Raw genomic sequence first — 27,441 nt, forward strand, 5'->3', positions numbered from 1 at the left:
GTATAGTTCTGCTATTGATCTCGTATTCATCTCTGTTTCTGAGAAAAGCTCAGACATGATGTTAGTGTTTTCCTCTTTTGTGAATTTCAGATTACCATTTTTAAAAAGAGAATTCAAATTTTAAGTCCTAGCTACAAAGTTCATGTCTATTCATAATTACATGTAGTTGGCTTGCTTTTTATTGGAAATTAATAAAAAATGGTGGTTCATGTTTACAATGGGACAAGGTCTAAACATAACCATTTGTGAACATGACACATATATACTTACTAAGAAAGAATAGAGGTTTTAAATTTAATTCGTATTCACTTTTGCCTGAGTTATTGGCTTGTTGATGATGAAAATTTGTTTTCTTACCCTTGTTAACCTCTAGAAGTTTGTCAGTTTTATGAAATTGATTCTTGAATACCGTTTTGGAATTGATCTAGAGTTTCACATAGATAGGTTTAGATGGCTCATGTTCAAATCTCATAATTACTAACAATTTTACTTTCCATATTGATTACATCTAATGGAAAAACTATCTTTTAGCCACTTTGGTTCCAAAATAAGTGAGGACTTAGTTCATTAATCTTAATTCTGGAACACAATAAAATTGCAACATGTTACTAAGGCATGTTGTAAAACATGGCTTTAAGCCATATCCAAAAATACTTAAGTAGAAAAAGATGGCCAAAAATATTCTTGAATAAAATTAATCTATATAGATCCTCATGACCACATTCTTTGAGGCAAATCAATGAAAGAGGTGAAAAGAACTTTAATCTTATTTCAAGTGTATTCTGTGTCCTGGAAACAGTCTTTTTTTGTGGTGTTCAGACTGTCTGCATCAGATTTACTGGGATTACTTGTGGCAAATTTGGATTTTTGGTCATCTCTACACTATCAGAATCTCTTGAATTTGGGGTTTGGTGGAAATACACAATTTTACGAAGTTCCTCAGGTGATTTTTGTACACTAAAGGTTGAGAACCACTGTTATAGGATGATTATAATTGCTTAAATTCTAATAATTATTACCCAAGAATGTTTATTGTGGGCTCTGTGAAGAGATTAGCTAATACAGTTGTGTGTTCACTGACTCTGGAGCCAGACTACCTGGATTCAAACTCTGGCTTTTGTCATTTACTAGCAATGTGACTTTGGGCAAATGACTTATGCTTGTGCCTCAGTTTTCTTATTGTAAAATGAGAAAGTAGTAATAGTGTCTACTTCATAAAGTTGATGTGAGATAGTAAATATATCAAGCACTTAGGTGCACAATAAATACAGTAAGTGTCTTTTAAAATTTTCTAATTGCTTCAGCTTTACTCTGAGATATAATTTATATCTTTCTTAAGTGTACAAATCAAGGATTTTTTTAGTATATTTACAGAGTTGTGATTATTACCACAATTTAATTGTAGAACATTTCTATCACTCCCAAAAGAAATCCCTTGCTCATTTACAATCACTTCCCATTCCCAGCCTGAGTCAACTACTAATCTCCTATCTCCATAGATTTGCCTCTTCTGAACATTTCATATAAATGGAATCAAACAATATGTTTTCTTTAATGTCTGGCTTTTTTCACTGGCATAATACTTTTGAAGTTCTTCCGTGTTGTAGCATGTATCAATTCTTGGTTCCTTTTAATTGCCAAATAATATTCTATTGTATGAATATTCCATATTTTGTTTATCCATTCACCAGAGTATGGTCATTAGGGTTGCTGCTTTTTGACTATTGTGAATAACACTACTGTGAACATTCACATACAAGTCTTTGTGTTAGGTATATGTTTATTTCTCCTGAGTGAATACCTAAGAGTAGAATTGCTGTGTCATATGGTAATTTTGTGTTTAATATTTTGAGAAACTGCCAAACTTTTTATATTTCTACCCACAGTGTATGAGAGTTCCAAATTTTCCACATCCTCTAAACATTTGTTACTCTGTCTCTCTTATTGATTGTAGCCATTCTAGTGGGTGTGAAGTGGCATCTCAGGTACTTGTTGGCCATTCCTGGATTTCCTTTGGAGAAATGTCTATTCGGATCCTATGTCAATAAAAACTTTGGAGGTTATTTGCCTTTTTTATTTTGAGTTGTAAAAGTTCTTTATATATTCTGGATATAAACTTTATGAGTCTTAGGGAATCTTAACTGCTACCACCATCATCATCAACATCATCATCATCATCAACATCATCATCATCATCTATTTAGATAGAAGTCCAGGTAATGCTTGACCAGAAGAAGATATATTCTCATTACTCTCTAGTTTTGTTTGAACTCTGATGTTGGTAGTGAGAGGGAAGTTCTTCCCTTTACTAGTTTTCCTAAATTTTCAATCTTTTACTTTCTATCCTCTGCTTCTTGAATGGCAGAATATTAGAATCCATTTGCCTTTAATTTTTTAAAATAATAATTTAAAAATTTTCTATTATTGTTGGCATACAATGTTATATCATTTTCAAGTATACAATATAGTGATTAGAAATTTATGTAACTTACAAAGTGATCGCCCTAATAAATCTAGTACCCATCTGACACCATACACAATTGTTACAATATCATTGACTATATTCTTTATCCTATATTTTACAGCCCCATGACTATTTTGTAACTACTAATTTGTACTTTTTTATCCCTTCCCCTTTTAAACCCCCTGCCAATCTCTCTCCTATCTGGCAGCCATCAAAATGCTCTTTATATCTATGAGTTTGTTTCTGCTTGGTTTATTTTGTTCTTAAATTCCGTGTATAAGTGAAACCATATGACATTTGTCTTTGTCTGACTTGTTCCACTCAGCACAATGCTCTCTAAATCCATCTGTGTTGTTGCAGATGGCAAGATTTCATCTTTTTTTTTTTTCTTTTTTATGACTGAGTAATATTTCATCATATATATATATGTACCACCTTTTCTTCATCTGTTTATACATTGATAGACACCCAGTTTGACTCTATATCTTAACTATTGTAAATAATGCTGTGACAAGTATGTGGATGCACATTTCCCTTTGAAGTAGTGTTTTGAGTTTCTTTGGATAAATACCCAGAAGTGGGATTACTGGGTTCTTATTTATCTCTTATTATATAGCCTTTATTTTAAAGTCTATTTTGTCTGATATAAATGTTCTACTGTAGCTTTTTTTTTTCCAGTTCCATTTGCATGAAATGTCTTTTTCCATCCCTTTACTTTCAGTGTGTATGTGTCTTTCAATCTGAAATGAGTCTCTTGTAGGTAGCATATATAAGGGTTGTGTTTTTTCATCCATTCAGCTACTCTATGTTTTGATTGGAGCATTTAATCCATTTACATTTAAAGTAATTGTTACTAGATATGTAGTTATTGCCATTTTATTATTCATATTTTTAATCTTTTTTTCTTCTAGGTCCCCCTTAACATTTTCTATAATATTGGCTTGGTGATTATGAATTCCTTTAGCTTTTTCTTATCTGGGAAGCTCTTTATCCTTTGATTCTAAATGATAGCTTTGCTGGCTAGAGTAATCTTGGTTGTAGGTCCTTGCTTTTCTGTGTATTTCTGAATACTTCATGCTCCTTCTGGCATGCAAAGTTTCTTTTGAGAATTCAGCAGTCTTATGGAAGCTACCGTGTAGATACCTAATTGCTTTTTCTCTTGCTGCTTTTAAGATTCTCTCTTTGTCTTTAACCTTTGGCATTTTAATTATGATGTGGGCCTCTTTGGGTTCATCTTGTTTGGGATTCTCTGTGCTTCCTGGGCTCCTATTATTGCCTTTGCCAGGTTAGGGAGGTTTTCCGTCATTATTTCTTCAAAAGGTTTTCAGTTCCTTGCCCTCTCTCTTCTCCTTCTGGTACCCATCTGATGCTAATGTTGGTATGTTTGATGTCCCAAAAATCCCTTAAATTATCCTCCTTTTTTTGGAATCTTTTCCTTGTTGTTTTCTGCTACCTTGTCTTCCAAATTGCTGATTTGATTCTCAGCATTATCTAATCTGTTGATTCTTCCTAAGGTATTCTTCGTTTCATTTATTGTATTCTTTATTTCTGATTGGTTCTTCTTTTATGTTTTCTATTTCCATTTTCATATTTTGTCTTGTTAAAGTTCTCACTGAGTTCATCTACTCTTCCCCTAAGTTCATCAAGCATCCTTATAACCAGTGTTTTAAACTCTGCATTTGGTAGATTGCTTATCTCCATTTCTTAGTTCTTTTTCTAGAACTTTGTTCTGTTCCTTCATTTGGGGCATGTTTCTTTGTCTCCCCATTTGACTGCCTCCCTGTGTTTTTTTTCTATGTATTAGGTAGAGCTGCTAAGTCTCCTGGTATTAGTAGAGTTGCCTTATGTAGCAGGTGTCCTGTGGGGCCTACTGGTGCAATCTCTCTGGTCACCTGAGTTGGATGCTCCAGGTGTGTCCCTTGTATGAGTTGTGTATGTAAAATAAGAGCTATGTATAATTTACTACACATTTTTATGTACAACAAGTAATGAAGAATATACAGTGGATTCTGATGTCAGTCAACAAATTTATTCTCTGGACTGATAACTTTCAGCCAAGGAACTAGGTCTGGTGTGAATCTTCTTCCAGAATCTGAGAATCCTTTGTATTTGTGTCTTACATCTTTCTAGTCTGCCCTAGAATTTCTCCAGTCTGCTTCTTGTTTCAGGAAGCTTTTTCAATCTAAGGTAGTCTTTAATCTTTGTATCTGCACCTGCTTACAGTATATTCTTTAAGTAATTATTGTGATTTGAAATTTGTATCTCTCCAAAATTCATGTGTTGAAATCCTGTTACCCAAGGTAATGGTATTGGAAGGTGGGGCCATTGGGAGGTGATTAGGACATGAAGGCAGAGCCCTCATGCTTGGGATTAGTACCCTTATAAGAGGCCTCAGTTCCCTTGGCCCTTCTACCATGTGAGGACACAGCAAGAAGACAGCTGTCAGCTACCTGGAATAAGACCTGCACCAGAACTTGATCATGCTGGCATCCCAATCTTGGACTTCTAGCCTCTGGAGCCGTGAGAAATAAATTTCTATTGTTTGTAAGTCACCCAGTTTGTGATATTTTGTTATAGCAGCCTGAATGGACTAAGATGGTAGCCTTACTGTTAATGTTACAAAATGCTACCTGCCAGTTTTTTAGGTTTATGGAAATGATAGCATTACACTGTGCTTCTCAGTTTTCCAACGTGAGCCATTTTCTGATGTGAACATTGGTCTGACTGTTGAGGTGATGGGAGATTGGTTTTAAACTCCTTTTGTGGGAAGAGTCACTTCCTGCTTACACATCCTGTGTAATATCATTAAGCATTGCCTATGAAACAGTAGCTCAGGGCCATCACTACATAATCATTTTATTATCAGTGTTATCTAGGATGTAGTGTTATCTTCTATTTGTTTGCAGGTGAATTGCTGTTGAATCTAATATAAGCTCTTTAAATTCTAGTTTTGATAAAGTCACATCATCATATTTTAAGTCTAAACACCTTAAAAAACTATTTTAAATGAAGTCTTCATATCATAACTACCTAAAACTTGATAGGTTTTGAAATTAGTGTCTGCATTGATATCAGTATAGTGTTTATGTATAACTAGTAAATTTATTTTCTTCTTTTCTCTTTGTGTCTTGTAGTAACTTGTCCATGTTTAAGAGCTGCCAAATGCTCTTTGAGTATTTTGTTATATTAGTAGTTTTTGCGTTTATACCTTTGGCAGAAAGCCATCTATATTTGGAGATAGGCTACCCATGTTTCTTACTCCTTTTGTATAACACTGTCTACATCCTCTGTGGAATTTGAAGAGATAACATCTATGAGCTTTCGGAATCAAGTTCCCTAAGGATAAACTGAGGTTGACTTCATTAGTGCACAAACGATAGGTTTGTGTAGAGTTATTTTAACATTAATCAATTTGATGGATTGGAAATATGACAGTCCTGAAGCATCATACAACATTAGTGCTTATTATTCTACAAATTATGTTTTTACCTGCATTTATATGCCAGAGGTGTCATGTTGTACATTAAGAATGCAGAATTTAAACAACAGCAGGACAATAGAGGGCATTTCTTTTCATGGCCCTTCTCTTGTCTTAGATTAGATCATTAAGAGATGGACTTTGGAATTAGACTTATTAGGTCATAGCACTTTCATATTGTGAAATATCTTGAATTGAATGGGTTAGATAGATCATCTGCCACTAGAATGATTTATCAACCCAATGTAATACTTGAGAGAATACTGCAGGTACAATGTAGAGTCTTTAAAAGATCTAGGGCTATATAAATATGAATTTATTGGCCACTAATCATTTATCTAAAAATTATAATTGGTTAGTAGTAAATAATATTGATTTTTTTTGGTCATATTGTTGATGAAGCTTAAAAATTGTGGATACTTTCAAGATAATTAAATTAGAAGCAAATATATATATATATATTTGGGGGCTGTGAGTGTTGCTTTATCATGCGTGCATTTCTAACGTTTATTTATTTATTTATGCATTATTTATTTTATCTTATGGCTTTCAGAAGTCCAAATGTATATATCCTCTCTGTTTTAAAACTTTGTTCCTCTCCAACATAAATATTGTTAGGAATGAAGAAAGTTTTTTCTTTGAAAAATTTAAAAACACTCATTTGGATTAAAAGAACTCTCCATCACTGAAGACCAAAACTTTAAGAGGCATCTCCTTTGCTCCTGGTAAAAGAGACACTAAATGTAAAATAATCACTTTTACCTGGGCAAAATTGGAAAGTAGGTAAAGGGCTAAGTGGGTAAAAGACTTAATAACTTTAATTGGATAGAAACTTAGTTATGTGGTGCTCTCTGATATTTGTCTTATTTCTAGATGTTCTTTATATCTATAAAGTGGGGTTATATTCTCCTTTATAAAAATGATAACTTTCTTGTTTTTTTTCTAGAGAATAAGAAGTCATTCTAATTTTAAGGAATGAATTAATGTTGGTCATTAAGTATTTTAGAGTAAGTTACTGCTTTGGTATGAAAATGATATAGTAGTTTCTTATTATGAATGAATTAATTTCTGAATGAGTAGTTTTACTTTGGAACTCTTATAATAAAGATATTAGCTTTAAGTGATACTTAGACTAAAAAAATTTAAATCTTGCTTAATTTGAATTTCATATTTTGGCATGTATTACTGTAAGTGCCATATTTAGTTTTCAGCAATTAAGAAGCCAAGTCTTTAATAAATAATCTCAGCACCATAGGACTTTACACATCCTAGGAACTTACTGCTTGGAAATAGAGATAAGATATTGACATAATAATAGAATGGAGTAGAAAGTAATATATGATCTAAGACAAGTACAAACTGCTATAGACAATATAGATAAAGGAGAAATTAGATTTGTTTAGTTAAAAAAGCCTTCTTGATGGAGGTAGCATTTAAACTGGGTCTTGAAAAAGGTATAGGATTTGAATTTGTGCTGGTGAAGGGATATTTGGGACAGAGGAGAACAATTAGAGCAAAGTCACCAAGATGAGAAAGTGAAATGTATGGGAGAAATTTTAAGTACTCTGGTGGGATATGAGGGTTCTGTTGTTATGTAGATGGGTAGGCAGGTGTCCCCATCTTCTCATTAATTTGTGTGTGTTCTTTCTAAGCTTTTTCTATGGTCAAAAAAGATGATTTCACTGAAATAGAAGAGGACTTTTCTTTGGCCAAGGGTATGTGAATGGTTGGGTTCCCTGCTAAAGCTTCAAATAAGTAGATATTTAAATAGAACACTGTTTTCTAAAGTGAGGTGGGATGTATATACCCCCTCTGTTATGCAAGACAGTCAGCCCTTTGAAGTACAAGGAAAAAAGTATTGGAACTTGGATTTCAATTTATTTTCAACTCTACTTTCTTTTTTAGTGTGTGTTTTATAATATATGTGATTTATATATAAATTATATATAATATTTATAATATATGTGATTTATATATAAATTTATATATATAATTTATATACTAACCATATAATTTCTAAATCTGTTTTGGCCTGCATGCTCAAATATTTTATTGATGGGGACACAAGATTTTAAAAAGTAGTGATCCCTGGCTTAGAGTTATAGAATGTGGAAAGGAGACTAGTGAGATTGTCAGATGGTTGAGGGCCTTGTGTTATTCTTAGGAGTGTTATACCAGTAATATCCAATGAAAGCTATATGTTTGATATAAAACAGAACAAATTTCCAGTTTTAGGGTCAATACATCATTAAGTTTATAGAATTAGATTCTGCCAACTACTTCAGGCAGCTATTTAATATTTTTACAGCTGTATTATTGGTTATAGTATTGAAGTTCTCTGGGTAAAAAAAATTTTTTTTGGCCATCTCCATGTCGTGTAGTTTCCTTATCTTCCCTGCTGCATTCTTAGCTTAAACAGTTCAGAATAATAACAATAATGATAGAGGTAATAATAAAAAGAAACTTTGATTCAGCCAAGATTTACTAATTGCCTGTTAGGTACTAGGTACTAGGGATGAAGTGGTAAGCAAAAATCAGACATGAACACTGGATTCATGGTGCTAATATTCTAGTGGGGGAAGCAAACAAATAGTCCTCAAATCATTGTAAAAATGTTGACCATGAATAAGTGGTATAGTGGAGTGTGCATGCTACTCAAGTTTGTAAAGAGAGCTTTTCAACTATTTAGGGAGGTCAGTGGAGGCTTCCCTGAGGACAGAACTGGCTACATAATTTCTATGGCCCAGTGCAAAATGAAAATGAGAAGCCCTTTGTTCAAAAGAATTCCAAGACTGTGACAGCAGAACATTAAACCAAGCGTGGAGCCCTTCTAAGTGCAGGCCTTGTGCAACTGCTCAGGTTGCAAGTCCATGAAGCTGCCCAATCTGAGGAAGTGATGTTTGAGCTGAAATGTGAGGACACAATAGAAGGGGAAGATTGCTCCAGGGCAGAGGAAAAAGCACAAATGTATCTCTAGGGCAGAAAGGAACAGGGTGCCTTCAGAAACTGGATGAAGACCAATGTGGCTGAGTACAGAGTGGTTGGAGTGGAGGTATATTGAAGCCAGAAAGGTAGACAGGGTTATGTGTAAGGTCAAGTTGAAGATTCTGATCTTTATCCCAAGAGCCACACAAACAACTGATGTATGTTAAGCATAAAGTTTACTTTTGATGTGCTAGCAATACCAATAACTTGTAACTTGACAGCATTGGACAGCATTCTCTCTGGATCACCATTTCCTACCAGGCTTCTTTTTGGAAACTTTTAACTTTACCTTCTGTATTTATCCTAAGGCTTGCCCTTCCCTATGGCAGGTTTAAAAAGGCACTTCACATCAAGGAGTGCTTTTGATGGCAGAAATTGAAAATAGGATAGGTGAGTTATGAAATTTTATTCCTTATTGAATTAGTCTGTGGTCTAAAACATTTTAGGTCAACTGAAAAACTTGTAAGAGATGAAAATATATTTCATTGTTTTTAAAAAGAATATTTTTCATTTTAAATGCTATAGATTTTTAAGGTGTATTGTCAGCACTATAATTTTAAATTCTTAATCTGCCTTTCTTTTACATATGATCAGGAGAAAGGGGTGGGTATTGACTTGCCTGACCTTGGGAAAAAGTAGTGGGGAAGAAGTTGTACTTTTGGACTTTGTCTTTCACATAATAGGTATTATCAATGAAAGGCTTTAATGAATATTACTCAAATGATTCATGGACTTACTTATGAAGGCAATATTAGAGTTCATTTCCTAGAAAGATACCTGCATGGTTGATTTGTAAATCTGTTGCCATGCTACACAATTTAGGATTTTCACTTTTGTTACTTTATCGACTAACACGCAAGCCATTTCTTGTCCCATGCCACGCTTAAAACGTAATTATTTGAGGCGGTTTATATAGGCGATACATGTAAATCAGTGATGTTTGTATACACAGAGCAGCTGCTCATGAGTGAGATAGGCAGCAGATCATTTCCTGCCTCTATCATTTCTTTCCTCCTGGTCCATGGATGCACTGGAATTTGAAGCTCCTAAAACATAGTTATATCAGCCTACTTGCCTTCTCTTTTTAAGTGATTGGTTCTGCTTATGAAGATAACATCAGACATTTTGGCATTTACTTTTTGAGAATTTATTTTCAATAATAATTTCTGAGTTGGAGCATAGTTTGTATCTTGGATCAAGAAAAACATACACCCTTCACCTTTATTTTCAGCTTTAGGTTCTTAATATCAGCTTTCAGTATTTGTAGGCAATTTCTTTATTCTTGTTTGAAGTTAGGTAATATGTTGCGATATTTCTTTTACTTTCACATATGTCTGTTGTAGTAGATCTGGAGAATCAGTAGGAGTGATGATAAATTAACTTGTAACTGGAATTACCGAACACATAAATTATTGTTCATATGAGAACTCTGGGATACTGCAGAGTAGTGAAGTAGTTTTTGATTTATAAAAACATTTAAATTATATTCAGCATATATTTAATGCTAAGTTTGTTATTTCAGTATTTTGAAAGTTTATAACACATTCTTAGTATGTACACAAAACAGCTAACAAAAGTTAAAATGACCAGAATATTTAGTTAGAACTCTCCATTACTTTAACATATTTGATAATTTAAGTTCAGTAAAACTTTTATTAGCTAGAATATTTAGGGAGTAAGGTGGTAAGTTTAATCAACTATCCCTTTCCTTTTAACATAATTAATGAATGCCAACTGTATGCACAACGTGGTACAGTGTAGCATACACAGATGCATATGACACTCTGTGCCCACAAGGAACTTAGTTTCAGTATATCTAATTTTTGTAAATTTTATTCCTATGCATTATTGCTTTGCTAAGATTAATATAATGCATATAATTAAATCTTTGATGGTGTAGGATCTTATAATGAATAAACTTAATTATATTGTTTCTCATACAGATGTAAACGATATAGATGTGCTGACCTAAATGGTTATTTTTGAGTAATTCGCTGATGTCAGCTTGCTTTTGTTTACCTGATTTTTATTTTAAAAACTGTGTTACTGAGGTTAATTGGGTTTTTACTGAAATTTTACTTGGTTAAAAAGTTTATAGTAACATATAATAAATATTTAGTTTCACTACCTTTTTGGTACATGAGTTAAAATTCAGTAGCCTTTACATATATGTATAATATTGTGAGTAACAGCATACAAAACTATGTATGGTCCATTATCTGCTTGATGATTTCATGGTATTATCTGTAAGTATGAGTTTTATTTTGTGTAGCTCAAACCAAACCAAACCAAAAACAGCATTTATAATTTATAATAATACTACTGTGTTTTTCTTTTCACTCTAAAGTATTAAGAAAAGCAAATAAGAACCCTCCCTGCTTCGATACTGTTTTAGTGTATCTTAAATGATCAGTCATGAGAAAAAAATGCTTCACATATATACATTTCTTTGAAAAAATCAACTAGAATTTTATATTAAAAATAATTTGTTGCTATGTCATAGAAACTGGATTAGTTTAAACACAAGAAATATACCAATTATCAAAGTTCATATATTTAATTTTCTTTCTTGCTGAGCGTAAATGTAATTACTCTGTTAGAATTTGTGATTTTGATGTTTTATGGCTTTTACAAAGAAGATTCAACAAATGATATCCTGTTTATTCTATAAGTGGAGTCATTACTTGTTAAGTGCAGTTGATTAGACAGAATTCAAATCTAGTACTTTTTCCAAGCACTGGTAGGTTGCTGATATTCTCTTTGTAGCTGGCTAGAATCTTCTCTAGATGAAAGGTTAAGAGGCAAGGTCAAACAAGCCTGACTTCAGGCCTAAAATTAGCTTTATCAGCTTTATTTGACATTTTAGGTACTTACTGCTTCATCATGCTACTCCTCTTTGTTTTCGTGGGGTGGTGGTGGTGGGGTCAAGGCAGAGAAATGCTCTACATTATAAGATTCCTCCGAATTTAAATGCTACCAGCTTGTAAGGCAAGATGCACACAGCCTGATACAGACATATTTGATTCTTTCATGCAGTGTTGTCTGTTTGAAAATTTACTTTCTTAAAAATTTACAGTAAGATTATAAATATTGTTTTACCATTTTTTAATAGTGAATCAAAATTCAGTATCTTTTTATGTGTAACATTTTAGATATGTTTGTGTTTGAAAAGACTAAAAGAATAATAGCATATAGGCTGTTTTGTTTTTTAAATTCTCACTTTTGATTGGGCAAGATGTCTCCCACCTTCTCCTTATAAAAAGCAAACAAACAAAAAACAAATTACCACCAAACAGTAAACCAAGCATGCATTTAAAACATTATATAACTTACTTGGAGAAGTTACCATAGAATCTAAGGTAGTGTGATTAGTTGCCGTAGTTAAGGTGACCTTGGCAATAATATTGTAGGTAACAGCATACAAAATTGTATATGGTCCATTATCTGCTTGATAATTTCATAGCATTATCCCTAAGTATGAGTTTAATTTTGTGTACCCGAAACCATCCCAAACCAAAAACAGTGTTTATAATTTATAATAATGCTACTATATTTTTCTTTTCATTCTAATGTATAAAGAAAAGCAAATTAATTAACTAATTACTCTTAATTTGCTTAGTTAAGGTAACCTTGGCAATTCACTTTAAATGTTCTAGGCCAATGCATGTGCTTATTAATTTGGTTGGTTATTCATGTTTTTGCCCTATGTGCCTAATTATCACTGCTTTGTTTCCACAGCTGCAGAACCTTGGCCTGAAAATGCTACATTATATCAGCAACTAAAAGGTAGGTACTTGTTCACAATTAAAAATGTCTTTGTGTCAAAGTATATTTATTACCAAAAAAAAAATTTCCTCAATAATGTAATTTACTGCAAAGAGAATATAAAACAGAAAGAAGGGATTCCCTTGTGTAATTCGTCTAAGAGATTTTGCCTAAACTTGTGTCTGCCAGTGTAAACCAACTATTCATGGCCTATAAGGTCCTTAGTTTATTATTGACTCATTATACTGGCTGCTGTAGGCAGTGTAAAATGATGTGGTTGCAGGAGCAGTTGGCAGATTTACTGCACCAATAGCTGACACAGCAGATTTTTGAAGTCCTATGGTAAAGTGGGCTCTCAGTAAAAAGGAACTGTTAAAATGTATAGGCTAGGATGGTTCAGGCTCCCTTTAGCAGCTCTTCATATATCATCAGATCACATTATGGACCCCATTTGGGGCTCAGCAGCCTGCTACAGTTGTCAGAAGACTGCAAAGTAATGAAGACTAATAGGCAGCAGCCCGAGTCTTCTAAGCATGGAATTTTTATTGCAGCGAACTTGTCATCTTTCTTTTGTGTGACAGACCTAGACACACTGTGCAATATTAACTGCAAGCTGGTTTTATATGATTTTGAATGGTTTTACTTTTAACTAGAGAGGTTAGAGTAAATATAAAATAGTACTTACTTGTAATGAAAAGAAGAGGTATATATTTTGAAAACTTGAAAAATGAATTTGTTCTTAAATAAATGAGTGATTTTAATTATATATTTTTGATAAAATGCAATAAATGATCAGTTTTAGAGGAGATAGTCTTATTTTATCATTATTTACACATGATATACTATAATCAAAATTGTAATTATACAATAGCATTGATATAGAACTTCATAATTATATTAGGGAAAGGCTATATCTTTTCTTTTTAAAAACAAAAATATAAGTATATTTTAGTTGTTTAGCAGTCACATTTTTGTATTTCCACAGGGGAGCAAATTTTGCTTTCTGACAATGCAGCTTCTCTTGCTGTGCAGGTAATTATATAAATAATGTAATATTTTTTCACTTTGAGTTGCAGTCCCCCCCGTACAGTCTGATACAATTTGCTTAGAATTTTTCTGTGTGATTTACCGTCATTAATATAACATCTCTCCTGTGAAGGTAATTTTATTATGTAATATTAGTCAGTTAATTATTGTCAACATATAAAAAACATTAAAATATTCATTCTTTTTATAAAAATCATGTATGTGCTTGGTACATTCTGTTTCTTGGTAGTTTTACTTTTGACTAGATATGATAGTATTGATTTTTTGGGGTGATATGTTCATTTATGGACACAATTATTTTCTAACTTATTTGTAAAGATTTATTCACCACACATTTTTAAACATCATTTTTTCATTGTTCTCATTCTAGCATTAATCCATTTGGTAATCTTGAAGCAGACATATTCTTCTCTAGTCATTTTTATATACTTATTGATTGCATTAGTGTCTATTATCCCCAAACCACTTATTGAATGCAGTAGCTCTTTAAGTTGTATATCACAGTTGTGTAATACAAAAAAGATTAGTCACCCTCTAAACTTTAAACTACACTATGGGAAGAATTGAATACTTGGGGATTTTTTTTTTTGCCTTAAAAAAGAGAAATGTTTATGTAGATTATAGAATTATAATTATTTAAACATTTTACATTTTACAAACATTTTACATACTTAGTTGCTTTTTATTTAGTTACCTTACATAGTTTGAATCACAAAGAGGATTTTATTGTCCAGCACCCAAAAGATAAAAGAGAAATCTAAGACACATGACATTTATTGGAGATGAGTCTATGAGCATCTCGAGGACAGAAAGGAAGGGAAGAAAAGGAACTGTGAGCTTTTGCTGTGTTCTAGGCATGATGCTAGGCACTTGGTCATTTCATTATATATTTTTTTATTCAACTTTATATCCTCTGGGCTTAATAACTATGTCTGATACACAGTATGTCATTCAGTACATTTGTGTTTTGTTTAAGTCAGAGAAAGAAGGAGAGATGGAAATAAGTATATTGGACAATAATTTATTCATATGACTATAAATATCTTTAAGTTCCTTTCTTTTAGAAAATTTGTATCTTTTTACCAAGAATAAAAATTATTTATTTACCTTTATTTTATCTTTAGGCACTAGTTATGTTAACTTTTGAGAAGGAAAAATTCTCAGTTGGTTATAGGTAATATGAATTTTATACTTCTATTTTAAAATATTTTTTAATTAAAAATATTAAAATATTTACTTATTTATTTTTGGTGGAGGAGATAGAATTTAAATTTAGCTTTCAAATACTAATAACATAGTGCCCAGCATATAGAATGTACTCAGTAAGTATTGAATGAAGGGTTTATAAGTGTGATAAAAGCAATCTTGTCTGATAACTGATAGCATCAGTAAATTATTTGCTTTATATAAAAGTGCTTTTTCAATCTTTATATCTTTGAAGAGATGGTTTCAGGGCACAGTGAATATTTTAGTTGAAGCATCAATTCTTAACCCTTTTTTAATTGCCATTTTTGGGATAACTCTTTGAGGATCTGATGAAACACATTCTAGTGGACTTGCACAAATAAAAACATACCCAGGCTATTCTGGTTTCAGGAAGTTTACTGATCTCCCTGCTGTAGCTATCTGGTAATCCCCTATGAAGAGCCCCTAAAACTAAAGAATAGCAATTTAGGAAGTATTGAAGTTATTTTCCCCAAGTAGGAAAGTACTTTGCGTAGTGGTTCTTAACTAAGATTTCTCTTCCACAGTGGACATTTGACAGTGTTTGGACATTTTTGGTTATCCCAGCTGTTGGGGAGGATGCTGCTGGCATCAGTTGGTGTTAAACATCTTACAATGCACAGAACAGTCCTTCCACAATAAAGAATTATCCAGCCCTAAATGTAGATAGTGTCAATGTTGAGAAACCCTGGAATAGATGATTTAACTAGTCTTCAGTATAAACCAAGATATCAGCATATTACTGCTAAAAAATTAATGTTTTAAATAAACTGCAGAATGGAAGAAAAAGAAATCTTTATTTAGCAACTCTGTTTTTATGGTTCCTATTAATTTGCTTTCTCACCATGGCTTCTCAAATCATAGTTGCAATTAAAAATAAAACCAGAAAAAAAGAACCTTTTAAAATGCAGAATTTTGCTTAACCATTTTCAATTTTTTTGTTATCCTACATATGTCACTTAGATGATAAATTAACCAGCATATATTAAAAATTCTTGGTTTTCTTCAATATTCTCTGGCTTGACAGCTGATAGTAGCTATGACTATAAATGTGACTTTTCCAGATATCTGATGTAAACTTTATGGAATAATTTTCATCTATATAGTAGACTAGTATCCATTTAGAAAAATCAGTTAAATGTATAAAATTGATCAAAATAATATAACAGGTATCCATAAACTAGATATTTTCTAGACGATACTAGATATCAAACAGGTATTTTAATAGTCTGCCAGTTAAGCCATCGGTAAATATAAATTTTACTTACCACATAGACTTGGCATTTATCATACCTCTGGAGCTAAATGGTTAGATCTTTTTTGATTAAAGGAACATTTATGATTTCAGTTTAAAAGAAAATAATTTTTTTTTTTTTATCTCATGGCTGTTATTTCCTCTTAGATTTGGTTTCCTTTCCGCATCCACAAAGTACTGGTATTACGTTACTCAAGTGTTTGCCTGGTCATAAAATAATCTTGTGTTTTGAATATAGTGAGGTATTAGTGTAGTGTGTTCCTCCAGTTTTCATGAGCAGTGTATCAGTAGCAGCATATATAAAGGTACATATATATACACACACACATATATATATATGCATATATACACCGACACAGTGCTATATAGAGAGATATAGCTCTCTCTATATAGCACTAGACAGAGAAGGAGAGGAAGAGAGAGATTGATTGAGAAATCTTCCATTCCATAATACTTCTACTTTGAAGGACTTAAGCTTGTATTGATTGAGAAGAGAACTTTGATAATAATTCTGTTACAGCTCTCTCATCCCCAAACCTAAACCAACTATTCAGTAGATATATAATGTATATAATGTGGGCCACATATGTAGTTTAAAATTTTTTAGTAGCCCCATTAAAAAAAATAAAAAGAAACAGGTGAAATTGGTTTTAATAATATATTTAATTTAATGCAGTGTATCCAAGTGTTATCATTTTAACATGTTATCAATACAAAATGTATTAATGGGATGCTTTACATTTTTTATATTAACTTCAAAATCTGATGTGTATTCTATAGTTATAGCACATCTCAATTTTTGCTAGTCACATTCGAAGTGCTCAATAGCTACATGTAGCTGGTGGCTGTCGAATTGACAGCATGTCTAGAAATACAGTATGAGAAAACATATGAACTCTCCAGGTTTTCTGCAAAAAATGTTTTATTTGATTTTCTTCAGATGTTGTCTTTTGTAGCAGATTGCGCAAATGAAATGGGCAGTTGGTCTCTCAAATACAGCGTACCTTAAACAATACTCTTTGTTTCCGATTTCCTAATCTGTAAGATACAATAGATGGAGATATAATAGAAGCTATACTATTGGATGTCATGAGGATTGAACGTATTAATATATATAAAGCACTTAGAAAAGCACCTGGCATAATATAAATATGCAATGAATGTTGGTTATTATTTTCTTCTCTCATGATTCTTTGACAGAGTACACATAATGTCAGCAGGAGGAATGGGAGCTTGCAGGCTTTATAATGCCTGAAAATACCAAAGTAGTTAAAATAAATGTTTAGTATAAGAATTTTTTGGACATATTTGAATTTGAGCATTAATAAGTTTTGTAATCACTCTTTCATTCCATTTCCCAAAAACGTTAATATTGAATGCTTTAATTCAAACAAACTATTATTTTAATAATACTGAATAATTTGTTTTAAATTGAATATTTATTGAATGCTTTTATTATAAAAGGCACCCTACTGAGAGCCATTATGTAAAATATCTCATTCAATCCTTATTATTACACTACTGTAGGATACTATTATTAATTTCATTTTAAAGATGTGGAAACTGAAGCTCAGAAAAGCTGTACTCAAGATCATAGAGCCCACAAATTGTGGAGGTAGACAAAACAGCACTGGCTAAGTATCTACCATGTGCTCATCACTGTGCTGAGCACTTAATTCTCATTAACTCATTTAATCCTTACAACAACTGTATGAGGTAGGTGCTATTATAATCTCCATTCTGCAGATAATGTTAATAAGAACAACAATAATAACATAGCTAAAATTTACATAGTACTTACTCCGTGTGGGAGGTCTTGTTATGTGTACTTTAGGTATCATAGGTAATCCTCACACACAGCAACCCTATGAGATAGGTAGTAGTAGTCTCATTTTACAGATTTGGAAGTTAAAGTAGAAAGGTTAAGCAGTCGGCCCAAGTTACATAATTAGTTCTTGACAGAGCTGGAATGCAGACCTAGGGTGTCTGAGTCGAGAATTCACACTCTTAACACTTTGCTGCTTATCAGTTTAGTCCAGTGATACAGATCTTTGAATTTTTATCCAAAAATAAGTGGACATTTAATTCAAAAATTATTTCTGACATTCTACCCTACAATTTATAGATTACATTAAGATGTGAAAGATAAACACGTCTCAGTTTGGGGATCTTTGAAATGTGATAAAGGCGGTCTGACTTATAGTATGAGTTATTGTGAAGCTCAGCTTTGGTAATAAATGGGAAATTCTTTTGAAAAAAGTGAAAGAAATATAAACATAACATGTTAAATGCTGAATTAGTGCCTATTTTGACTTCAAAGATTTATATGGATATTTTGTTAATGTCTTTATATAATAAAATGTCACTTTCTAGTCAGTTTTGGAAAGGATTTTGTTTAATATATATGAAGCTAATTTTAAAAGAAATCTGTTTTTTTGTTTGTTTGGGTTAATCTAAATATTGTAAAAGTTTGAATTTATTTTTAGAGAGTCTCAAGGTGATCATCACTATTAGAATGTTGCATGAAAGAGTACTCTTGCTGTTTACTTATTGGTTTTTACTTACTTCAAGAATAATAATTAAGCTCAGATTAAAGGAAATGTTCCCATTCCATTTAATATTCTCCTTTTCCCCTACTCTTTGTGAATACTTTATCTCTAAAAATGAAAGGGAAGACAACAGAAAAAAACCTATTTTCTTTTCATTATTAGATATTTTCTTGAATATGTTGTATCATTTAAAAAAAAGTCAGCATTTTTATAGGACCCATTAATGCCGGGCCATGAACCACTTACATGTCAGATTTGCTGATAAATAGTTAGCTGACCCTTGCTTTTTTTCTTTTAGCAAATGATGCTTTTTAGGTGGACATATTAATTAGTGGTTAAATGGTAATATCCTAATGTAATGATTGGAGAAGAGCAGAGGGAGGAGTATCTGTCCTTTGGGATTGCAGGTCAGTTGTTGCATTGGAGAAATAGCTGTGATATCAAAATGCTGTGTCGTTGCTGTAAGCTTGTCATGTCATTCAGATGGCTACAGTGGACAGCTTACCTGTAGAATTTTGGAGGTAATGATTTTGAATTTTCAGTTTGATTGAATATACATTTTTGCTTTAAACGAGTTGTTTGTGGTTGTATGCAATTTTTGTCTCAGTTTAAACTTGATCTAAATTTAAGTAGGATGATACTGATAATTTTAATAGAGAATTAAATAGAATACTATTTTATGGAAAACACTTAAAAAATTGATATACCTTTTCTTAAAGTTTCATAAAATGTAAAATTTTAGTTTTTTAAAGTTTGTTTATTCCTCCAGCTTCCATCATCCTCTGTAAAAAGTGTCTTCTGTATGTACTTTCAGGATTAGGAGAAGAAAAGGAAAGCTAAGGAGTAGAGAGAATTTAGTGAAAATATAGTACCTATGAGGACTTGTAAAATCCTTTTCGGTATTCTAAAATGAACAAAATGGAGGCTGGAGATATTTTCTTGATATCACTGAATTTAAATTCTTCAGATTGAATGTCTTATCCTCATTACCTTTTATATACCAGAAGTGTTAAACCATTTTTATGATTTACGGTCATGATACCTAGAATGATTTAAATATAGAATATATGATCTTTAGAAAAGGTAACTGTGAACTTAAATTGCAAACAATTTAGCAGATTAAAAAAAATTCTCATTAATACTAATCCCTCAATATATAAATGATATGGTTATACAAAATAACTCATTTTATTGGATTTGTGAAGATGAAGTATATTCAAATAGAATTAGTTGGTTTTAGAGTCGTCATTTTTAATAATTAGTGAAATAATGTAAAACGATTATACAGGGTAATGGTTTGCTTTGTAAATATCTATTTAACTTAGCAAAAATTTACACTCTTGTACTGTAGTTCTGAGAGACTGCAGGTTAGAATATTAACTGTACTCTTCTATTTAAAAGGTAAATAGCAAGCAGGATTTTAACATTTGTTGCTGTTAAACAGAACAATAAAGATGTAGCAGTAAGATGAAAAAAATGACAGTCTATTTTTTAAACAGAAAAAGGCTAGAATTCTTCATTATTAGATATACAGTATCAACATAATCGATCTAGCAGCATTATATTTGAGCTGAAAATACACTTAAATTTGAGGCCTAACACTACCCCGTGTGAGTGAAACATCTTTCATATAGTTCTAAGATGAAATTACCCTTGAATGAATAGCATCTTCATTTATCTTCAAACCTCTTCTGTGCTTTTAGTGAATCTACTCTTTCAACATTCTACAACAAGAATTACATTATACCATTATACCAGTACTTCTGCGGTGTGAAATAGATTGGTTTGGAAAATGAACCTGGCTTTGCTATAAATTACATTCCCAGGTACAAAGGAATTTGTTATTTTGTGTAAAATAGTCACAAATATAATTAAGGTCTTAATTTATGTTAAACTACAAATACCGCTATTACTTAACTGGATTAGTTACTTAATCTGTCACTTCAAGAATGATACCTAACACTTTTCATTTGTAACCTTAGATACATTATTTCAATTACAGGGTCTGCAGCTGTTTGATATAAAAATGAATTATTTTGTAGATAGATTTTTTCATGGTTTTTAATTTTAAAATATACCTCTTCAGTAAGGTGGAAAATAATTCTTCATTTGTCACAGATTTTCTTTTGTGTCCCGGTAAAACAAGATATGAATTAAAATTCAGAACCATTTTCATTTTGTGTCTTGAAAATGGCATTGCATACTTTAGAATAGTCCTTAGTGAATCCTTACATAAAATATTTCAAATTTAATTATGAAATGAATAGAAGCTTTGTCCTAAAGAAGAAAACCTGAGGCCTGTTGTCTAAGGATAGCTTTACCTGGTTGGACTGAAAATGGATTGTTCCCTATCTAGGATTTGGATGATTTTGTTAATGCGATTTGCATTCATTTAGAAGCTATGTTTATAATCCCTTAAATGCCACAGTATTAATCAGTACAAAGCACCTTATCTTTAAAAAACTTATTAAAGACAATTCATTAAAATTTTGAATTTTTATATTTTTATTGGGAAGCAGTGTGGCTTTCTTGTTCAAGTGCAATTAAAGAGAATTGTTGTGTGTTTTACCTGTAAGTCAATTGTTGTGTGTTTTACCTGCTTTTGGAATAAAGAAGAGGAAAGAAGACAGTACTGCTCATTGGTAAATGATTCAATATTGAATTAACATTAGTTCATTGAAATGAATATTTTTATATCCCTGTCATCTAACTATTTATTTTATCCTAAGAATTTTAAAGTTGGTGGATTTTTTGTTATTGTTATTTTTCTCAGTTGGGAATATTAATTTTATCTATAAATAACAAAATTTTAAAACATTCATTATAGGACTTAAGGAAAAAAAGTTATTTTCTTTCTTTACTCCCAAATTGTTCATTGAATGTCAGCCAGATGACTAGTATGGCATTAGGTTCTTGGATTACAAGAATTATCCTTTCTGAGTCTTTGCCTATTTTATAACTTTTACATAATTTTTACCCTACAACTTATATTTATTCTACCAGGGAAAACTTGTAGTATTTTTCCCTATGCCAGTTACCTTTTTGGTTGCTTTCTTTCTAAACTTGACTTTTTTCTTCAGCTGTCAGATGTTGATGTATCTAAAACTGAGTCATATTTTCCAGGATTAGTTTTCAGGTGAGAGTTGTATTAAGGAAGGCTCTGTTCTCTGACGTGATCTGTCTTTGTATATGCTCTCAGTAGCATTTCATGTTTTTGGTAACAAATTTGCTCTTTTTAAAGCTTTTTGTGCTTATTATGGTTTCTGATGATTTCTGCATAGCTATTTTTTAAGTAGAATTCCTATTTTCTAAAATATCTTGCTTTTTGATGTTTGTAACTTTATTAACTTTTAAAAATATCTCTGAATTTAACAGCAGTGACCTTTGGTCTCATAAAATAACAATGCTAGTTTTTGTTGTAACTTACTAGTTTTCTATGAACTTAGGCACGTTTGTATTTATCATTATGAATATCAGTATCTCACTCATTAGGTAAATGGTTATTGAGAATTTATTGTATGCCAAGGATAAAGTAGTGGATAAGATAGACAGTCGTATACTAATGGAGCTTGTATTCTGGAGGTAGAAGTCTTTTATTAATTTCATCAGTGTATATGACTTTGAAAAATTGTTCACGAAGTGAAAACTTATATCAGTATCAAGATGTTTATTCACTTGTTTTTGCCTTGTTAGATTTTATGTTATATGATATACATATTGAAAACAGAAATTGTATATTTACTCTTTATTCTTTAAAAAAGTGCTTTAGGTTATGTTCCCTTATCCTTTTAATATCTATTTAGAGATTTTTTATCTTAGTGTATGATTTTGCTATTTTGATTATAATAAATAAATATAAGGTATTTTACATATAGCACCTCAATTAACCTGCCTAATAAATTGTTTTCATTTTAGAAATGAGAAAGCTTATGAGGCAAAGGAACTTTCTCAAGCTAACAGTCACCAAGATTCCACTGAGAGACGTCTCCCTGGGAGGCTTCTGCTCTATTAAACCCCTTATTGTTCTATACTGACTCTTAAGACTGATGCAGAGGATTCCTATTTTTCAAAAGACACTCTAGTGTTCCACTTACAACTTGCTTCTTAAATCTGTATTCTGTTAGGATCCATTAGGTTCTACTAGGGCACTTAACCAGTGACAATTAAGGATTGAGAGTATGCTAATGGTTTTCCCAGTCATAAGAGTAGTATGGCTTATGAGTCAGCAACAGAAAGTCAGTTGTTCTAAATGATAAGGATAGCATCTCAATGGGGCAGCATCCTCGCTGTGCAAATGTAGTGACCAGGGTAGGCCTGTTGGCTGGCTGTGTTTCCATTTAGCTGGAGTTGAGCCCTTTTCACCATTTTCTGAACTGAGTATTTTTACTTATCCTTTTAAAAACAATGCAATTGAAACAAAAGATATTTGAATTTTATAGCTTTTAATATTGTAGATTCTACCTTGCTTCTGTCCAGAACCATCATTGCTTTCTGTAAAAGAAATGGATGACTTTTTGGTTTTAAATTTAATTTCACTGTTTTCCTTCCCAGACTTCTTTCTGGAATATTATTAGTATATTTCTCCTTGAATAAAGACTTGAAAAAACTAGATATGCATAATATTTGAGATGTTTTGTTTTACTTACACATTAATATTATTCTGCTTTCCTACATATATTAATTATAAGATCTGAATGCTTATTTTAAATCTTCTGAGCATCGGGCCATAGTTGCTGAGATTTTAAAGGACTCCTGCTGACAGTGGCTCCTTCATGTGTTACTTCTTAGTAAATTTTCAGAAGATTATACCACCCTAATTGGATGGCTTTCTTAGCTTCTTTATTTAGCCAGTTAGTGAAATTGACTTTTCACTTGGTGGGCTATAGACGCGAGGGATAGAAATGACCAAAGATAAAAAACTGTCCTCGATTATGTTTTTATTCTGTGTAACATCTGTAGCTCTACCCATTTCTTAACACTTGATATTACATATCTACAGGAAAATGCTGACAAAGATGATACTGATTTGTATATATTTTTGTCACTTGTGTCCACAAAAGAGATGGGGGTGGTCTTCAAGATTGGGCTTCTCAATGTTTCGGTAGAACTTGCTTATCTCCTGTCAAAGAATAGAATTGTACCATAGCAACTCCAGGTCTTTAAAAGGAGAGCAAAATTGTCTGCTATTTATTTCCTGTCAGAAGTCTGAGAATTGATAACTAGAGAAGAGCATCTAAAGACTCCTGAGTCCCCCTCCTCTCACCAAAACCTGCTTACCCCACAATTTTTCCTGTTTTGGTAAATGGCAGTTCTATCATTCTGGTTGTTTATGTTAGAACTTTGGGTCATCTTTGGAGTCCTCTCTTTTTCCTATATCCACACCCAGTTATCAACAGATTCTTTTGGACCTACCTTAAAAATATAGCCAGAATCCAAATTCTTAACCACCTCCAGCACTCTCTCTCTGGTCCAGGCCATTATCAGTTCTTGCCTGGATTGTTGCAAAATCCCTCTAACTAGTTCTCCGGCTTCCACTCTTCTACTGTCTACAATCTAATCTCTGTATAACTAACTGTTTGTAATCCTTTAACATGTCAGTCAGATTCTAGCAATCCTCAGCCCAACACTTTCTAGTGATTGTTCATCTTAAAGTAAAAGCCAAAATCCTTTCAATTATCTGTAAGTCCAGCATGATCTCCTGATTGTCTCTCTGAGTTCATCTCTTACCACTCTCTTACTCTCCCCCATGTCACACAGGTCCTGTTGCTATTCCTCAAACACACCAGTTTAAGCACAAGACTGCTTTACATCTTCTCTTAGAGATCTACCCTCATACTGCTTTATATTTCTAAATAGCAATACCCTCATACTGCTTTGTATTTCCATGCGTATTTTCAGATTTATTTGCTTATCTTCTGTCTCCATTAGAATGTAAACTCCATGAGACTTATGTTCACTGCTCTATTCTCAGTTCCTGGAACAGTCCTTGGTACATTGTAGGTGCTCAATAAATGTGCACTGAGTGTGTGAATAAGTGCTTTCCATTTACTTGTCTAGATATTTAAACTTGTATCCTCCTAGCAAGCTAGTTCACAGGAAGCTACCCATTGGAACAAATAAATGAGCCTTTTGTAGGTCTTATTGAGCTACATTTTAATGTTCTGCTCTAGGCTTTAGAAAAAAAAATCCTCACAAAAAGCAATTCTGCATTTGGTGTATATTGCCTCTTGTCATTCAGTAGCCCTTACAAAGATTCCAGATGAGAAATGTCTTTTGGAATTTAGTATGAGAAGTTCAGTTGAGGAATTGACCCTATTCTTTTTTTGGAGACTATGAATAATCCATTCATGGATTCACCACGGTTTATCGAACCAGTCTCTTATTGATGGATATTAGGCTATTAGAATTATTATTTTGCTACTATAAATAGGGCTTAGGTGTGAATATCCCTATGTGTATCTAATATGTTTTTATGCAATATGTCCATATGACATAATTCTAGCAATACAATTCCTGGGTCAAAGAGTATGTATATTTAGAATTTTGGTGGATGTTGTCTAAGTACCCTTCAAAAAGATTGCATTGATTTATACCTCAACCAGTAGTTGAGTATAAATTTTATGTTTTGAATTTTGATTAAACAGCCTTTTTTACTATGTTTTTATTATCTGAAGTTTCTGTTACTTGATTTAAAAAAACCACATATGACTAGAGCTAGAGTTATTGAGTTTTAGACTTCTCTACTCTGCTTATTTTGTGATTTGATATATTTATAAAATTTTCATATTTTTGTTTATGTGTTCATTGAACTGATTATTATTATTTGCTAGTTATGTACCATGTACATAACTGGGAATTATAACAGTAAAGCTAGTTTTAAAAGACAGAGGAATCTGAAATAAGCAGCAAAAAGAATCAGAAGCCTTGCCATCATGTTACAGAAGGATTGCTGTAATAGGATCCCTGTCCATATTCCTGACATTTTGTTAGTCACAACATTTTAATGTTTTTTTCCTAACACTTTAGCTGCTAGTTTTATAATTTAGTATTGTTACCTACAATAACAACTTTTGAATCTAGGATTTAAAATATACTAAGGGTCAAATTGATTGGTAACAAATTGTTCTTGTTTCTTCAAGCTCCTGGCCTTATTTTCAGTTATGTGTAAATGAAATATTTTTATTTCTCAAAACCAGTTTTTACAAAAAATCTGAGCCATAGTCCCTAGAAGATATGATTTAGAAGTAATTACTAAAGAAATAGAATTTAGAATCGTCTTGGAGTATGTCAGATGTCATCTTCTGGGATTGTTTCTAGAATTTCTCTGGTTTAAAAGTTCTCAATGAATGTTATTTCTAAAGAATTTAGAGTCAAATGTATAATCCTTTTATATTTACTTTTTTTTTCTCATAATAGCAATTGGTGACATATTGTGTATCCCTTTTGGATTGGTGTTAGGAATTTTAGAGTCAAATTTGCTACTTATGTTAATGGACATGCAGTTGTCTCAGTAATTGATTATTATAGTTAAAGCTGCTATGAGCATTTTTTTTACATGTATGTTAGTGGCTATATGCCTCATTTCTTTTTGGTATATTTCTGGGAGTGGAATTATTGGCTGATAGGGTAGGCATATGTTCAGTAGTAGATATTACTAAACAGTTTAAAAGTGGTTGAATAGATTCACCCTTCCATCAGCAATGTATGAGAGGCTTTTCACCAAAAAAAAAAAAACAAAAAAAAACAGTCCACTGTTCTACCCTTACCCCATCCAAAATCCTGATACCCAGAAGCAACCATTTTTAATCCTTGTAGCTATATTATTTTTCCCTGGTGTTTACCTCTATATTTCTGGGTAAGATGCTTCTACTGCAATTTTATTTTTCAAGATTAAATATATCTATTGAATTCCACTATGAAATTAATCTGTTATAGCTCCCCCTCTTTTTCCCCATCTTTTCAATAGTTCGCTAACTTTTTTTGGTTAAATTAATATTCATTGCTTACACTAAAATTCAAATGTAAATATTGATTTCAGCTTATTTGCTCAGTGTACTATGAATATATTCTTTCTATATAATTTTCCCCCTTGAGTAAATAATTGCTTTATTTAATTCATTTGGGTAGTTTTCTCTCCTGAACTCTTTGAACCATAAAACTTTCCCTCACAACGGTCAAACATATTAGGTCCTTTTTTTCCCTTTTCTTTTGGGAATACTACCTTTGAAACCCCCCTTTTACTTTAATTGGAGCGATTCCTTTCTTGGCTGGCTTCAGAGCTGTTTTCTTATGATTGCTGTTCATCATTATCCAGGGAATTCTTTTTGCTTTTTTCTGTTGGAACTCCTGTTTTCTGGATCCCACATTCTTTTTTCTTGATTTATTTTTATTTTGTTCAGTACATTCTTCATTAGCCTGCCTCCTGAGAAAGGGTAAAATTTTAAAGACTTCGCTTGTATGATACTATTTTTATTTTATCTTCACACTTGACTGATACTTTGGCCACATGTAAAATTTTAGGTTGGCAAGACTTTTTTTTCCTTAGAATTTTGAAGGCCTGTGTTATCTAGCTTTTAGTCGCTGTTGAGTCATTCAGTGTCATCTATTTGCTCAGTTCTTTTTCCTTCCTTCCTTCCTTCCTTCCTTCCTTCCTTCCTTCCTTCCTTCCTTCCTT

The 27,441-nt window shown here is 32.1% G+C and overlaps 1 protein-coding gene across 2 annotated transcripts in view; it reads left to right on the forward strand.

Moving 5' to 3' along the window:
• Positions 1-27,441, forward strand: part of MTX2 (metaxin 2) — a 59,474-nt gene that overhangs the window by 10,931 nt on the left and 21,102 nt on the right. Inside the window, exons 2-3 of one of the 2 annotated variants that reach the window (XM_006921230.3) lie at positions 12,666-12,713; positions 13,678-13,724. In XM_006921230.3, the coding sequence (XP_006921292.1) occupies positions 12,666-12,713; positions 13,678-13,724 (95 nt within the window). Of the gene's footprint in view, positions 1-12,665; positions 12,714-13,677; positions 13,725-27,441 lie in introns of those variants that run through there. The other variant, XM_015596738.2, reaches the window with a different exon arrangement.

Source organism: Pteropus alecto, unplaced genomic scaffold, assembly GCF_000325575.1.
Source record: "Pteropus alecto unplaced genomic scaffold, ASM32557v1 scaffold3, whole genome shotgun sequence".
NCBI classification, from domain to species: domain Eukaryota; kingdom Metazoa; phylum Chordata; class Mammalia; order Chiroptera; family Pteropodidae; genus Pteropus; species Pteropus alecto.